General features: G+C 37.8%; 1 protein-coding gene across 1 annotated transcript in view; it reads right to left on the bottom strand.

Moving 5' to 3' along the window:
• The window catches only part of LOC121441149 (EF-hand domain-containing family member C2-like), a 157,910-nt gene that overhangs the window by 9,138 nt on the left and 130,486 nt on the right, over window positions 1-18,286 (bottom strand). The window contains exons 12-14 of the mRNA XM_041642281.1: window positions 16,239-16,436; window positions 14,781-14,873; window positions 1,991-2,096 (exon numbers count right to left, since the gene is read on the bottom strand). Of these exons, the coding sequence (XP_041498215.1) occupies window positions 1,991-2,096; window positions 14,781-14,873; window positions 16,239-16,436 (397 nt within the window). The remainder of the gene's footprint in view (window positions 1-1,990; window positions 2,097-14,780; window positions 14,874-16,238; window positions 16,437-18,286) is intronic.

An 18,286-nucleotide genomic window follows, 5' to 3' on the forward strand; every position in this document is an offset into this window, starting at 1 on the left:
TTATTTTTTTTTATTTTATGTCTTCTACTAAGTGCTACACAGCCTTAGAAATAATCACATTAGGTGCAAAACCATAAAAGAATTAAATTTTAGCAAATCAAATGGAAGTTCATTTTGAAAAGAGGATTTTCTAAATACTTCTTGAGCTAATCAATAGCATCCTGAAAACATGAGAAAAAAATCATGTATGAAGTTAGATTCACTAATATTACTATTCATTTGTGTCTTCTTATAGTCAGTGTTCTATAACTATTTTCCTTTGGCTGAGCTGCCATCTTATCTGAGCTGTGGGTTCCAAGCAAGGACTCTTTCCTTGAAAATGCATTACAGGCAAAATGAAGGTTTTTTTTTTTTTAAAAAAAAAACATGTGTTCTTTGTGAACTTTAGTGATGGGTTTGCATATGATTCAATTAGATGTCACTCAATGTTTTATATCATAGCATATCCCCAAAATATCATTTTCTACTAGGCTATTGTTTGGTTTTAGACAATTAGCAAGTGTTTACTAGGTATTTTTAACATAACGAGAACAAGTATTAACGCTGTGTTTCACTTGTTAAATTTTACCACAAGTTTTAGAAATGACTTTGAAAAAGTTGTCAAAAGAGAGAGAAGAACACTGATTTGCCAGGCATGGTAGTGTATTCCTTTAATCCTAGCACTCAGGAGGCAGAGGCTGGCTATGAGTTCTGAGGTCAGCCTAATCTGAATAGTGAAAGCCTCACCCACCCTTGCAGGCATCTCCAACCTCATCCTTCTCCACTCTTTCCTATAGGCCTTCACTCCATCCACAGCAGTCTCCAGTGCCAGGCTGCCTCAGGTCCCAGAGCTCTGTTAGTAATGTCTTTGCTATGCCACCGTATCATGTTACTTTCCTCCCTTACTAACTTTTGTATCGCTGATATGTCAAATGAGACCTTCTTCCTCATCCTGATTGAGAAGAAACTATTTTATTTCACACCATCCTATGCAGGTTGTATTAAGTCAGACCCCAAATCATGGAGGCATTGATTCCACATTAGAAATGGGCTCCTTCAGGGGGGTAGTTATCTTTGAATGCACAAAGCAGAGGGCATGCTGAGAGTGGATCCTTAGCCTTATTTATCTGAAGGTTATGGGCTATGAGTGAATGAGGTTTTGGACTTAATTTACCTGCTATCAATCAGATAAGTGAAGGAACCAGATTTCAACCCCACCTCTGTAGACTATGATGGCCAATACTGTCTGTCCTTCAACCAACTGGAAGGTCTAAGGTTCTCTGACACTTCAGAGAAGCTGTGTGCTTGAGAGGCCTACTGCCAGAGGCACTAGGCAAGCTCGGGCCAGAATGAGTTGGTCAGCAGAGACGGAATAAATACTTCTTTTCTGGAATTATCAACCACTGACATTTGCTTTATCAAGGAACTTTCCTAAGAAGATAAATTTCTGGAGCATGTTAAAATACAAACTACTATCCACCCACCCACTCCTTAAAGATAGCTGAAGAGATCTTAGAGAGGTCAGATGATTCCACAATGCTGAGGCCCCATCTGATCACGTGAACTTTGTTTTTCCAAACCAAGCATTTTTCTATTGAATTTTTCTTTTCAAAATGGCTTCACCATAAAATTTGAATCTCCATACACTATACTGAGGGTTCTTGACATAGATACCATCTGAGATTTGCTATTATGGATTATGATGGCATTACCAGAATCCCTTGATAGGGGTGTTTATATCCATTTTAACTATAACCTATTATCCCGTTTTCTATATAACTGGATACAACTGAGGCTAAATACTATTCAACTGTAAAAGAAATGTCCTGTTCTTCTAGGGCAGATGTTTGCTCAGCATGGAAAGTGAGGTATCCTTCAACAGAAATTCCTAGATTATACTTTTTCCATAAACAATGATGTTGCTATATTCCACTGGAAATTAAAGACACAAGATTTTAGAAATATAAGGGAGGTATAGAAAACTGATTTCTAAAGCAAGCATAAAATTTACCTCTTTAAGGTATGGTGGGGATTGTATTTCAGGTGTTGGATTCATTCTCCAGTTCAGGACAGAGAAAAATATCCCGTAATCGATTTGTTGTTCTTTGTCTTCAAACCTGGAAGCATATAATTTGACTACATTTAAAGAATTCAGAACCACAATTCCAGTTTACATTGTACCTTAAAACTTATTATCCTGTATGCTTCAGAAGCTGATGCTATCTTCATTTCTTACTAGTTCTACTTTGGACCCTCTCAGAATAGAAATTCTTTGAAAGCAGGAAATCTCACCTATCTAATTTTCCAGGGGGTTGGTAGAAGTTCAATAAATTTTTGATGTAGCTACCAAATTTTCTTTGGTAGCTAAGAACACTACCACCTTTAATTCAGAATATTTGAAGGTCTTTGTATTTTAGTGTTTGATAACATATCAATAAAATGACATGTAGTTCCTAAATTACATGTCATTTAAATATTTAAGATGTAACTGAAGATTGCTCGTTTGTTTCCTGGCCACCCAGATCCAAATAATCACACACAAGCTATATTAATTACAACACTGTTTGGCCAACAGCTTAGGCGTATTCCTAGCTAGCTCTTATATCTTAAATTAAACCATTTCTATTAATCTGTGTATCACCATGTGGTTGATGCCTACCAGTAAGGTTTCTGTGTCTGTCTCCTTTGGCAGCTAGCTACATGGTGTCTGCCTAACTCTGCTTTCTTTCTCTCTTCATGTGGTTTAGTTTTCCTGTCTAGCTCTACTCTGCCCTGCCATAGATCAAAGCAGCTTCTTTAATAACCAATGGTAATAAAACATATTCACAGCATATAGAGGAGAATCCCACATCATTAAGATAAGCCTGGACTGGTTTTTATCTACGAGTATATTTTTAAGAAAAGTAAAAGGCATCATTGTCACTTATTAAGTGGCTATTAAAAGAGGTTATTTAGATCCATATTAGAAGTGATAGAAATATGTTCTTGACATAGAGTGTAAAGAAGGTTATAAAACAGTATGTATAATTTTTTAAAAAGATTTTTATTTTGTTTTTATTATTTATAATTATGTGTGTGTGTTTAAGTCTGTGTATGGGTATGTGTATTGAGTACCATATCCATAAAACTCAAAAGAGGGTGTCACCTCCCCTAGAGCTGAAGTCACAGGCAGCTGTGACCTGCCTGATGTGTGTGTGTGTTGGGAAGCAAACTCAGTAGCAAGAATGCTACATGCATACTTCTAATTGCTTAGCCATCTCTCTAATCCCATATGCACAGTCCTGATTTGGCTTTAGGCTTATATTTATATAAAACAATAGAAAATGGCAACAATACACTTATATAATAAGAAAACTTTCTCTAGAAAGTCAAATGATTATTTGGCCTTATTACTACTAATCTGTATCATCTGAACTTATTTAAATTTATAATAAAAACCAAGTCATTTTTTACTTGGAACAAAGAATAACAAATGATTATCCTATACCATAAAAGTTAGGAAAAATCTATTGAATCTTAAATTATGGATATTGGTTTAAATTCATTCTCAACTTTACATAACAGAATTTTGATCACAAAGATATGATAATTTCAACATAATTGTTGTAATGACCCAAATAGTAACTAACTTCTTTTTTTTTGATACATGATTTCTCTGTCTAACAGCCCTGGTTGTCCTGAAACTTGTTCTGTAGACCACACAGGCCTTGAACTCACAGAGATCCACCTGCCTCTGCACCCCAACTGCTGGGATTCAAGGCATGCATGACCACCACCTGGTCTAACTACTTCTTGATGTAATACCTTAAGCCATTTTCCTGAATTGGGCCACATGCTAACAAATTTTCAGGCAAATTATTTATTGATCTCTTTATACCAATATTTTGGGAAATGATAAAGTCATCGAAAAGATATCATTCCAAGCACCCTGCTCCAGGATTCTACTCTTAAAATACATATGCACAACTAGTTAAAAGATATTCCTCTATTTTTTCCAAAGTGTTAAGAAAACAATAGCTAGTATTTACAAATTCATAAAAATTCACAGCACCCAAAATGTTACAAGCTGAAGTAATATAGGTTTCATCCATCAAAACAGAGTGGAATAAACAGAATCATCAGAGCACAGGAAACGGAATTCTGTGATTCTTTTGTGTACATTTCCTTTGGCCAAGAATTCTGGGACACAATTCCAACATGATGCCCCCTACCACTGTTTATCCTTTGAATTTTGGCTCACTCATCATTTCAACTCTTTTAAAAGCCATCCTTTGTTTATGAGAATATTTATAGTCGATTGCGGGACCATTATGCCTTTTATTTGTATATGTTTCTGGAACAACTAAAACTCAACTAAAGATCTTTGATGAGAAGCATTCCATTAGCAGAGAGTCTTAAAGAAAACATTTCTTAATATTCTGAGTGGGACTTGATGTCAGAGAAGGAGCTCATACACAATCTTTGACTTTCATTCTAAGGGAATTTAGGAGCTATTGGATTATATTCTACAGAAAATTTACTTATAGAACCTGCAACATTCTGAATGAACAGGTTCATTTCAAATTCATTTACTGAAACTTAATCACCAAGGTGATGATATTAGGAAGAGATGTAAATAGACCATAGGGCAAAGCTTTCCTTAAATAAATTCATTACAGCGTGTCACAGTAGCATGTCTGTAATTTCAGTACTTGGAAGGTAAACAACAGTGATAAAGTTTGGAGTTTGAGGTCAACTTGAACTACATAGTAGAGCCTTATCTCAAACTACCAGAAAATAAATAAGAAAATATGATAGAAGGAAGAGACCCCAAAGAACTTCCTTATTCCTGCCATGTGTGGGCACAGCAAAAGGGAGCCATTCAAAAAACAAATAAGGGCTGTCAACTAGACATTCAATGTGTTGGCAGTTTCCTTTTATTTTTTTTTTAATTTCTCAACCACCAGAATTGTAAACAGTAGTTTTAATCGATGACATATTCTTATAGCAACCTAACAAGACTAAAACAGGTTCTAACATATATTTAAAACTTATTCTAACAATCTAACTGATATGGGTTAAATGCTGGAGCATGATAGAAGTGGCAGAAGTAGTTTGTGATCCTTTTCAAGTAGTTCAGATAGGAATGATGGTGGTTGAGACAAAGGTAGTAACAGTGAGGAATTGTCAATTCTGAATGCACTTTGAATGTAGGCTTCCTGAAAGACCACACACACACACACACACACACACACACACTATGTATATTTGGAATATACACACAAATACCAAATACACACATGCACAATGGTAGTGGGGAGGTGCTGTGGGAAAATGATCTTGTACCCTGTAAAGACTTATCAGTTGTATTGCTTTAATAAAATGCTCTTAGGCCAGTAGCCAGGCAGGAAGTATAGGTGGGGTGACCAGGCAGGAAGTGGTGACAGAGTGATGAGAACAGCAGAATTCTGGGAAGAGGAAAGACTCAGTCTGCAGTTGTAAACCAGAAGCAGTGGAAGCAAGATGAGAATGCCTCACTGATAAAAGGTACCAAGCCATGTGGCTGACACAGACAAGAATTATGGGTTAATGTAGGATGTAAAAGTTAATAACAAGCCTGAACAAATAGGCCACCCAGTTTATGATTAATGTAGACCACTGTGTATTTCGTTGAAATTGAATGACTGCGGGACTGGGCAGGACAGAAACCTCTGTCAACAGGGAGGTCAGTTTGAAAATTATTTGAAGTCTTCTAATTGAACAACTGGCTAAACTGGGCTTCAGGAGGGAGGCAAATATGCTACATTTAGAGAAGATTATTTTTAAAACTACATTTGTTTATGTACACATGTATATGTGTCTTCTTATGTGAGGGTGTAATACATGTATGTATACCTATGGAGGCCCAAAGAGTGCATCATATTCTCTGGAACTAGAGATAAAAGCAGTTGTAAGCTCCCCAACATGAATACTGGTAAAACAACTCAGGTCCTCTAGAAGATCAGCAAGTACTCTTAACTTCTGAGTCATGTCTCAGACTAGATACACTACTTTTTAATGAGATATGAGAAACAGAGGCAATGGGTCTGAAGATAGAGGAGGAGGCCCCTTTGAAAATTGAAGATATGAGAGTCATTTGCTATATAGATGATATTTTAAAAGCACAAGAGTGGAGGAAAACTGGATGAAATCACATCACCAAAGAATAATTGTTTCTATTTGTTCTTAGAGAGAACATAATTGCCAAGAAATTTCTATAACATGAATTCCAGAGGGCAATTATTCAGTCCTAGAGTTTGGAGTCATAGTAGTTCACTAATTTGAGAACCAGTCAATATCCTTACTAAATAGCTCTAGGGTAACTTCCAATTTCACTCCTCACACACAATCTACTGAGCAGTCCTGTGACTTAAAACTACCTCAGTATATTACAGATCTACCTAACCCCTCCATTTCGTTCACTACTCTCTAATCTAAACCACCTTCACCACTCATAGGGACTACAGCAACAGTTTCCCATCCTGAGCCTCTTCCTCCTGCTGCTCTTAGGTTTCAGTAGTTCACCCTCCATTAGAAAGCTCATTAGAAAATACAGAGCCATTCTCTTACCTCCTTGCTTGGAATCCTCCAGTGGATTCCCATTGGACTTAGAATGCAATCTAAGATCCTTAGCCGGGTATACAAGAACCAACTTAATTTGACTCCTGCTGACATCTCTGATCACAAATGTCACCTTAAAACTCTCTCTGTCTGGTATTTCAGGTCTGTGGCCTTCTGCTTCCCTGATCATGCCAAGATGGCTCCCAGAAATGCAAGGCAGTTGTACTTTCTGTTCAAGTAACTGCTTTCTTAGGAAGATCTTTCCAAAGCACATCTTAGCTAAAGTTCTTTGCCTGGATTTGTATTTACCCTGGATTTACACTGGCAGTCAGAAAAATTTCTAGAAGTTACTATGGGAAGACCTATTAGATTTTATCATAACTAATTTTGATATTTGCTCATGCTTCCTGGTTGTCTCCTAACTTCACCCCTCCTTCCCTGTCAACCTTGAATGTAAAATTTAATACATCTAATTATTTATCTATTTAGAAGGAAATTTATGAAAAATATCTCTGATCAAATGATAAGGATGAAAATGTTAATAAATAAAAGTGTACACATCTCAGATATGTATGAAAAAAACTGTAAAGAAATGAAAAGCTTCATCTTTCCCAAGTCCCAAAGTCAGGCTTAAAGACAGAGTTAGCTGATGTAGTAGAATACTCCAAGATTTCCATTCTAGTTGTTTCTCAGACAACTTTGGTGTATGTGAGAATATCCCAAAGGGTTTAAGGAGGGAAGAACAAATAACCTTTTAATTTAAAGAGATGAAGGGTTGAAACTACTGGAAAGAATATTTTGTTCCTAGGAAGTAGTCAATGAATAAGGATAGATCAACACATTTTTTTCTCCCCCTTTTATACTAAGTGGCCCCTTTTATCTATAAGGAAATAAAGACAGGAATACAAATGGAATATATACAACAATGACAAAGACAGCAGGGGACTGGGGGAGAAGACAACACAAAAGGGATTTTGAAATGTGGGTAAAGATGAAAAGCAGAGCCTGGATTAATATCACACTTAGCAGAGCTGAGGAATGGAAGCTGAGCACTTTGTGACCATGGAGGGGAGCCCAGATATTCAGCGACCCACAAATCTCAAGTGGCTCATGGAATAAGCACTCTATATATCAATCAAGCAGAAATACTGAAACCAAGGATTAGTTGAAGACACAAGTGGTTAAAGCTCTGAGTATCTTTCTTTAGGCACTCACTAAGGGACAAAGATTTAGCTCCAGAGAAACTAAAGAAGCTAAAGAAGTGCCAGTCCTAGGGAGGTAGAGCATTATGGAGAACATTACACCCTGAATTTAAAAATTATCAGTTCCTTTCCCACCCCTTCCCTACTTCTAGAACATCAATGACCACATTTAAACACTCCTTCCTTCTCCAAATCCATCCTTTTTACCGTAGCAGAAAACAAGATGGTTCTTTTAATACTCAGAACGGTTCTGAAGAAATGTCCAGATTCTAATTTCTAGGTGTTCCCTACTGAAGATGAAGCTACAGGAATTAATTTGTGCAATGAAGCTCATTGCCAACAAGGCATTCCTTGTCCCCACCAAACATCCAACATTAAGGACAGAAGTCAAAGGATGACAAGAGAAAAGAAAAGAAACAGAGAAACAAAAACTGTTCAGAAAGCAGATATCAAGATGTGAAATGAGCAAATATATTCCCTTTCTGAAAAGAAAACAAAAGACTACAAGAAAGGAACATGTGATTTAAAAACATGTTCTTGCAATTAAAAATGATAGTAATAAGACAACTCTATAGAAAGGTTGGAATATAAAATGAAAGAAATGATTTAATAAAAAAATCACAATTAAAATATGAAAACTGAGGACCCGATCCAAAATGTCCAAATTTGATAGACTTAAAAGCCTCATAGCAGGAATGGAGGAAAGTATTAGTAGAAAATTTATCAGTAACAAAGGAAAGTGTCTCAAAGCTAGAAGACCTCAAAAGATAGTATACGTAATAAACATACATATACTAAGACCTACCATAAACTTCCAGTACACCAGGGGTAAAGAGAAGATCCTCAGAACATCCAGAAATAAAAATAGTAATAGAATGACAATTATGGTAACTTCTCAGTCATCATCAAAAAAGTAAGTTAGTAGGTGCTATTGACAAATTCAATAAATCGAAATACAATGGTTTATGAATGCTACTCTATTAATTTCAGAAGCATTTAGAACGGTTGAACTTGGCTGCCAACACAGAGTGCTGTTTTTTTTTTAAAGAAAACCATTAATGGTTGTGTTACTTTGTGAGCATGTGTTACTTTGTAAGCATGTAACAGTTTTATACAAATAAAAATTTATAGAGATTAAGAACAGATGTAGAACCCCTAAAGCAGGCTTATCTCAGTAGCAAATTTAGGAGTAACAGTCCTGGGAGAAAAAAAAAAGAAACACTCCCAGTTGGGACCCTCTTCACTTGGCATTAGTCTCTTAGTGTTTTTTCCTGCTCCTAACTTCTGCACATAGCTTCTTCCTTGGACCACTGATGTGGTGAGATTTTTTTTCATCCCATCATTTGTTAATATAGCATATACTTCCATTCAATATTTATCATGTTTGTTGTATAAGAATGTAAGAGAAAACCCAGAGATGAGGCCCCTTTCATCATTAAAAGCAGAGCAGGTTGGAGAAGGAGACAAGAAACAAACAATTCCAAAATGGAAAAAGGTTTGAATGTCAGGAGAGTAAGGCCAAGCTGGTCAGTCAGAACCAAAATGTTGCCCCTGAAAGTTATTGATTCTATACACTCATCATGGAGGCATCTCTGCCTGATAACTAATGAAACCACTTGCCAACACTCAAACATCTTTTGAAAGTATTTTGGAAAAGCCTCTGAACCTTATAGAAAATAGATTTCATTTTACAGTCACACACCAGGCTTTCTATCCAAAACATGGTCCAGATTCTCCACCTGAGCTTTCTACTTCACTCCTCACCAAAAGACATTTGGCTTTTGCTAAAACTCTGATCCTACAGTCAAAGGATGAAGATGTGCCACTCAGGAAGAAACTCATTTGAAAGGGCTTTGAAGCCAATTCCAAAGAAGAACTTTCTATGGCAACATTGTTGGAATGAGTGCACAGCCTTCCAGGGTGACTGCCCTAAAGGGCAAGGCTAATTCTGGCTTTTAAGTGTTTCTATGCTTGTTAAAAAGTCAGCCTCCTTACTTTCAAGTGCCAGCTCACAGTGCTAAAGTGTTTTCCTAAAGCCGCCATAAATTCTTCTTTCCCTTTGATGCTCCGGCAAGCCACCAATTCCTTCCCTACACAAACTAAGAGACATGTTTGTGGAGAAAGGGGGAGGGAAGGCAATCTCTCTGGTTCCTCTCTAAATAATAATGGCCCCAAACATGCCTCTTGAGGCCTTGCGAGGTGGGAGTTCTTAGAAGCGAGTCTAACGGGATAATCTGACTGATGTTCATGCTCCCCTTCCCAAGAATGATGAATAGCTCAAAAAGTGCAGAAGCCAGCCACCCCCTCGCCACAGGGAATAATGCTGTGCTGCTTTATTTCCACCCTCCACAGAGGTAGAAGGCTTAGTGGAGGCTGTATTGCCTTGAAGAGGAACCTGCCCTCCTCTGCTGCACTAGCTACCTCAGTGCTTAGGAAATGGTCCAGTTAGGAGAAAAAGGCAGTGAAGTCCCAATTTGACTTACAGTTGCTCTTGGTTTGTGTTCATTACCACAGAATCCAGGAAATCTACTCTGAAACACCTGGTGGAAGTCTGTGACACCAGATACACAAGGAAACAGAAGGTCGGGACAACCATGGGGGGTGCAGTTGACCAGACATCGTCATTCAGGCTGACAGGAAGCAGTTGGTTACTTCTAAGTAGCCAGGTCTCTACACTGAAATTCTGTGTGCAACAGAGGGGTGCCTGGTGAAGTAGGAAGCAGCTGCCAAATATGGCCTGCACAGATAGTCAGTTCTCTATTGATCAACTCAAATGGTGTGAGATTCTTTCACGTTTTTTTCAACCTCAAATCATCCTGTATTTGAACCTGCAAGCCTCTAGTTGGGTATGCATGTATAACACCACGAGGATGAAGGAGTCACAGGCACAGAGGGAAAAGAGCAGTAGGAGAAACAGAAAGAGAAAGCAAGTCTTCCTCTATGAAACCCTCACAAGCACACAAAACATTGCAAAACAATAGCCACATGGCTCAATGCTTGCCTTTCAGCCTCGCTGCTAGGTACTGCTGGGGAAAACTGCATGAGGCTAAGGCCTGCCTCCAAGTGGGGGTAAAGCTGGGCAAAGCGTAATGAGATGATTTTAAAGCCCTGTTAACGTTTTCCATTTTAACTGATCTTTCTGGATGAGGCACCAGCTCTCTTGGGAGGCCAGTTCTGAGGCATTCCATAGAACCCAAAGCCAGCCATAAAAGACTAGCTTGAGGCAGAGCTGTTGGGATAAGACTGAATTTGAATTCCCCATCTAGTTTCAGAAGGTCGGAATAAGAGAAGGCCACCTTTTTACTCTCTAGTTCTACAAGGAACACAAGATGGAATGACCTCATAGTTCCCTCCATCTTTTGAGCTTTAAGAAGCAAAATACTAAGAAACATGCTCATCTAAACACAGATTCACAGGGGTTGAATAAGCAAAGACTACATAGCCAGGGAGCAGCTGAGTCAGATTTTAGAGTCATGTATTGTGGGTTCCACACACATATGACAAAGCAGTGTAGAACAAGATTCCAAGGCTTCAAAGATGAGGCGCCAGAGTCCTATCTCTAGGAGCTTGGATGGAAGCAAGGTTTAGGCTATCATGTAGAGTTGCAACTCTGAAATTCACCTTGGCCTTGAGAACCTGTTTTCAGGGACTCTCCTCGTATCTCAAAGCTTGCACTTATGAAATAATGACTAATGCCCACCATCAAGTAAAATACAGCTATTACCATGCTCTTCACAAAGCAGTATCACCACTGTTATTAGCGGGTACTAGCCACCACTGCACACAGCTGAAACCTAATACTTTACCCATTAGTGAAATGAACTAGGGTGGTGACTAAGATGAATTCATACCAGCTCTTACAACGCAAACTGGAGGGCCTGAAGCAACTGCCTGAGAAGACTGTTGTAAAGTCTACATTGAAGTTTTGGTTGTACTAATAAGGAAAAAAACCTGGCTGAGTTCTAAGGACAAAGGGAATGAAACAGAAGAGAAATATTACCACCAAACAGAGGGGTAAGAAAAATGCCTGGATAACTGTCACTAGGTAGAAAGATGCACCCTACTGTTTAGCCATAGTGCCTTTCAGTTTGTGATCTGAATTCACACAGCACAACAGCTACTCAGCCTCATCATAAGGCAGGTAAATTTCCCTCCTACCCTGGGCACAGTGTGCATCGAATGAAAACAACAAGCTCCATGCCTTCCTCCCATGGGAGACTGCAGACGTCAAAGTGGGATCTGGTTTAGCGTGCCATGAGTAGGGCTGTGCAGGCAGAGACTCTTGTCAAGGCTCTATAAAGCCTTGTGCAGTCTGTGGGGAACAATAAGAATGTAGAATCTAAATGTAAGCTGCAGGCTGATGGGCCCATTAGGAATTAGGGCAGTCTTTGAAAGGAATCTGTGGAGATGACGCAAAACACCAAGCATGTGACCCAAATCATGGCAGGGCACATTGGATGGAGGGAGGAATGGGAATGAGCCATTTTCTAATCTGATTAGTCTGAAGTTTCCCCTGAGTATGGAGAAGGGTCACTGCACAATTATAGGCAAAGCAAGACTGAACATGGGCTGCTCAGCAGCAGAGAGGCATGACCTCCTCAAAGCTAAGCCAGGCTTGGAGGCAGACATACAGAGATTGAGACAGATTCCAAAACAAGTTGCAGAATAGTCTTTTTAAATTTAATGTCCAATCATAAAGGCAAAGACAAAATAGTCTGCTAAGAGAATGCGAGGATGATGGGTTGCTGGCCTTAGCATTGGGTAAGCACTCTGAGTCCTCCAAGGGCCAGGCTCCCACATCACTGAACTTTCCAGAAGAACTCATCCTCAAGCCCATCAAGAGATAATCTAATAAAGATCTGCAGCTTCCTGACTAAAAGACAGCTTAATGTACGAAAAGCCTCCAACTGTCACAAACAGGGCTCCCTCCATAAAAGATGCAGACTCCTTCCAGTTTGGTTTTGAGGTTCACGATATGAACTGTGACCTCTTGTTCAGCCTTGCTTCTAGTTCTCAGCCAAGAGAACCAGGTGTTGGGCCATATACTTTCCGTATGTTATCTCAGGGACTCCTCAGAACTCAGAGGATGTAAATACTAGAAAGTAAATTGGTTATCCTTTTTTAGAGGAAAGGGAAAGTCGAGCTTTCCCTTGGATAAGATTGCACAGCTTTAAGTGAGTTCAAAGATGGTTAGAGACAATGTGGAGTGTCCAAACTGGCAAGATTGTGCAGCTTGAATATGTAGGGGCAGGCAGTGGAAGGAAGCTGCAGAATTGTCAAGGCATCTTAGTATGCTGATTAGTAGACAATAATTCAAAACCATTAGAAAGAAGGTGTTAAAACTGGAAGGTTCAATGCTAACGTTACAGATCTTCTTCTAGAATATTGTGATCTTGAGCAAAATACCATCTTTCTCTAAACCTTAATATCTCATGTAGAAATAGGAGAGGTAATAACTCTTTCCACTCTAAGTTGTTCTCAAAAAGTACATGGATCAGTGTACATGGAACATTTATCATACTGGCACAAAAGAAAAACATCAGAATTATCAAGATGTGTAAGTCAGAGGGCAAGGGGAACTCAGACTAAGGCATAGAAATCATAAATGACCAAAATATGGGTGACAGTATAGACGGTGCCTTTCATGGTGCCATCATCGCTATTTTTCACCTGGCTCTAGAGGAGGAGACAAACAAATGGTTATAACCCTAGGTCTTCATAGTGCTTATCTAAAGCCACTGGGCACTACTGTTGTGAAAGCCTGATGTAAATTTTATGGAAATATTATAACCAATAAAGTTGTAAGTTTCCCTTTGTCTCAGGAACCCATGTGCATATAAACATTAATATCCAAAAGAAAAATAATTCACAGTAGGTATTATAAGAATTCAAAGAGGGCTGGAGAGATGGCTCAGCGGTTAAGAGCATTGCCTGCTCTTCCAAAGGTCCTGAGTTCAATTCCCAGCAACCACATGGTGGCTCACAACCATCTGTAATGAGGTCTGGTGCTCTCTTCTGGCCTTCAGGCATACATACAGACAGGATATTGTATACATAATAAATAAATAATTAAAAAAAAAGAATTCAAAGAATTGAATTAACTAAATAAATGAAAATCATGACAAAGTTTTCTTTTCATAATACTTAAAAGGAAGTGAGTTATCAATGATGTGATCAGAACAGTCAAGAGTAAACCAACGATACTCAAAGATAGTCCCCCAAACTGAACAAGAAAGGAAACCCAGATGAAACAAATATGCACCCACTGCCCCAGTGACAGTCACTGGGGCACACAGGCCTTCCTCGTGCAAGCTGAAGCTCATGCCGTAAGTCAGAGGTACTTCCTAGGACATCTGGACCCTCGGGAGGTTTGCCCATACTGCTGACAGCCAGACAAAAGAGGAATTTTAAAGAAAGATGATACTTAGAGAACAGATTTAATAAACCCACAACTGTATGCTTGTTAAATAAGCTCCTTGGTAAGTAGAACACAGGGACTGTTTGGCACAGGATGGAGCTGGAAGGACTTTCTGGGCCTATTATCTGATAGTAGGGTCTAGAAGGATTAATGCAGACCTTTTCGGTATATCATGTACACTTTTGATTACAGTAATCAGAACCATGATTAAATGACCCTACACAAAGCAACCAGAAGAAAAACAGCTTGCCCGCTGATTCTCATTTTTCCTGCTGTTGAGTTTCTTTGATTTAAGTGCAGGTCTATGCTAAAGATTTTCAGCCATCAGAATCATCTGTCAGAAATTTATCAGTATATTTTACTTGTTTCATATGTTCAACCACGTACTTCTCAGCACAAAGGACTCTTCGGTAACAATTATTTAGTAGAGAAATGGATCCAATAAGAATTTTGCAAAGGCAATACTTTTTCTTGGTATAATATATGTAAAAATAACTTTTATAAATAATTATAGCGTGTTTTAAATAAATAGTCAAAATAAATCTAGTCCCCCAAATAAAACTATGAAGAGCAGACTCCCTCAAAGGGTACTTCCCACTTACCTGGACAGTAAGCTATCTAGAAGGTCATCACTCAAAGGTAACCTGGAAGATTTGCACATCCTTTTGATGTCTTTGGTGGGTAACACACCTTTTCTGTATTTAAAGAAAGTAAATGGGATTTTTGTGTTATTTGTCCTGTTAACAACAGTTGCATGCTATAGAAAGGAAAATATAAGGGAGATCTATTCTAAAATGCAAGTATGAACTGGCATTGGAATTGAAAGTAAAGAAAAAGAGTCATCATATTGCATTTCACCAATATTTTCCACTTCGGGGGTAACCAGAGTGTCCTTAGAAAAGCCTTTCAAGATTCAGATTCCAATTCCTGCTTGGTGATAGTACAGCATATTAAATCTGTAGCCATGAGTGTTGCTCTAAGTAATTGATCTGCATTCTTGACCACTGGTCAAAATGGTTTTGATATTTGAAAACATCTCCTAATTTGACAGGCATTTAGAGCCTCCAACACAACTATAATATGACTTGAGGGTATTTTTATGGACTTTTCCTTGGACCCAAACCCAACTAGGGCCTTCACTTTGATTTTCTCAGAATCAAGTCATGTTCTTTACAGGAAGTTCAGAGGTTACTTTATACAGAAAAAATTTCTTCTGTGTTCTCAGCCGAACAGTAATCTTTCATGTACATACATTAGAAACCAAAAGGGAAAGTGGGGTCTTTCTTTGCATTAAAGATGTTTAGATGTATAATCAAAACATATAACGATCACTATATCAAACTGTGTATAAAAAATGATCTGGAGCTGGAGAAATGGCTCAATGGTTAGAAGTGCTTGCTCCTCTTCCAGAGATTTCCAGTACCCATGCCAGTGATTCAGAGTCACTTAGAACTCCAGCTCCAAGGGATTCAGCACCCTCCTCTGATCTCCAAAGACATTGTAGTGATATGCATATGTGCCCAGAAAAACAACATACACATACATATAAATTAAAATAAAAATCCTTTTTAAAAGGAAAAGGTTTTGAAAATGAACTCATGAAACTGAATATATATGGGCTTTGTTTTAGAAGTAGATCACAGAGACTTTCATTAGTTTTAAGATGAAATATCTCCCCTACTAGATCTGTAGAAATTTTAGTTACAAGGTCTTTTGCCCTATGTATTACAAAAGCCATAGTTTATAATCCTAGTTAGTACCAAAATAAAATAAAGATGACACCTCATTATTAAACTCTGTACCATCTTCATTTACTGTATTTTAGTCAAAGCACCTAGAAACAAATGAAAATTCAAGAGGGCAGCCTATTCTTTTTAAGATAGATATCTTCTATATCCCTCCCCATCTCCTATGATTTAAGAAAGTTTTGCTAGAAATGTTCAGTATGATGAAACATGTCAATTTTCTTTTTCTCATTTGCAGAAAATAAATAAATTCCTTTACTACTTAAGTTCACATAAACTTAAATGATTTATTAGAGTCAATAAAATTAAGCTTACTTTTGTCTGTCTTCATACACACAGTTATGAATGAATACATCGAAATTCTCATATATATTTTTCTTGAACTTTTCATGGGCTTGTGCAATTAAGTAAGTTATGTCAGGATCCATGATTATAGGCACTTGGTAGTGACGTGCAATGGTTATGAGCTCCTGTTCTATGAGCTTCCCCCTAGTTATGTTTATCAGGATTTCTCTGCAAAATAAAGTAGAACAACACTCACAAAATGGCATAGAAGAATATTTTCTCTCTATTAAGCAAGTTCAAATTCTATTTTATAAAACTGCCATCGTGTCTCAGGGAAGAAAGATTATTGTTAATTATTTTAATATCTTTTTCTTCCTTTTCCAGCACTAAGGATTGAATCCAGGTCTCTCATATGGCTATAATGCTAATTCTCTTGTTACTGTTATCATTGTTCTTATTTCAAGATGGGGGACTCATTAATTTACCCAGCATAGTTTTGAATTAAGTATATAGCCCAGGCATACCTTGAACTTGAGATTCTTCTGCATTAGCTCTCAATTAGGTAGGATTACAGACCTGTGCTACCAGACCCAGCAATTGTTCGCTTTAACTGAATTCATATACCTAAATTAAGAGCACCAAGAAGACACCAAAGCTAGGATGGAAAATAATAAGCATCACAGTATAAAAATAAAATATATGTCTTCACCCTGAGAATACTCTGCAATGAGATAGTTAGTTGTTAAGTACTTGGAAGGTAAGAACACCTGTCACTAAGTGCATGACTTGGTTTAATGTCTCCATCTTTCTTAAAAAAAATAGTAACTGACTTAGGTTTCTGTTTTGCCAGGGCATGGGATTTGTAAGTCAATAAATTAGAGGGATATTTTGTAGACAGGAAAAGCAGTTGTTCACATTTCTGTTGCCCAAAGTAAAAAATGATACACTCTGGCAATGAGAAGAAAACTTAAAACAGTCATTTAAGAGTCCAGCTGTCTGAGTGTTTAGAAGACAAACAGCACTGAGATTATTTGGCAGTGCTAAAAATCCAAACAACAACATATTAATGATGATGAGGATGCAAAGTCCGAAACACTGTCTGTACTCTTTTCAATATATCATCTATATGAAAGCTATAAATTGTGAAGCCTACATTAGGAAAAACTACATCAAAATCATTAAAATGAAAAATGTCATGGTGGTTACATGAATAAACTTCCACAAGAAAATTAACTTACTGGAACTAATTCAGTTCTCAAGAGTCCCAAATAAACAAGGGAAAATGAGATTTTATTTGTTCTACTATAGTTGGATCTTTCAGAATAGTAATGACCTTTAGTCCTTTTGACTATCTCTGATCATTATCACTATCATTTAGGGATCTCAGTAAGCTATGTATGGTGGTGCATTTGGAAGGCTTGGGAGGCTGAGGCAGGAGAATTGCTAAGAGTTCAAAGCCAACCTGGGCTACATAGAGAGACCCTATATCAAACACACACATACAGTCATGGGAGGGGCTGGGAAAATGAATAATAATATATGAATGAATGAATGAATGAATGCCAGGTTATCCTAATCAGGAATCGCCTATTCTGGATCCATGATCTTGCCTTTATCCAAATGAACTTCATTTTATATACAGCTTAGGCTATTGAGCTTTCCTGCTTTGCTTTTGTATGTTTATTGAAGGCCAAATTCAACACAAAGGATCTATTAGTGTCAGTAATTCAGGCCAATCAATATTGGCAAGGGATAACCTTGTGGGAAAACCCTCTGAAAGGCACACTGGCATCTGAATTTTTCTGACTCTATACTGCAGTTAGGCTGTCCAAGCATGAAATGAGCTCTCAAAAGCACAAGCTAGCAAGACCAAATGAATGAAGTAATAGTAATAACAACTTCTATCATTTGCTGAACACTAGCTATATGCCAGATCCTATGTTACAGATACTTTTGGCATGGATTATCTCACCTGACCTAAAAGGTTGGTACTCATTTTACAGATGAGAATATGCAGGTACCAAAATATTGAGGAATTCAATCAATTTTCCAAAAGCTCAAATGTGAACCCAAACATC

This window comes from Microtus oregoni, unplaced genomic scaffold (assembly GCF_018167655.1).
Source record: "Microtus oregoni isolate MIOR12 unplaced genomic scaffold, Mior012 000073F_ref0000255, whole genome shotgun sequence".
NCBI lineage: Eukaryota > Metazoa > Chordata > Mammalia > Rodentia > Cricetidae > Microtus > Microtus oregoni.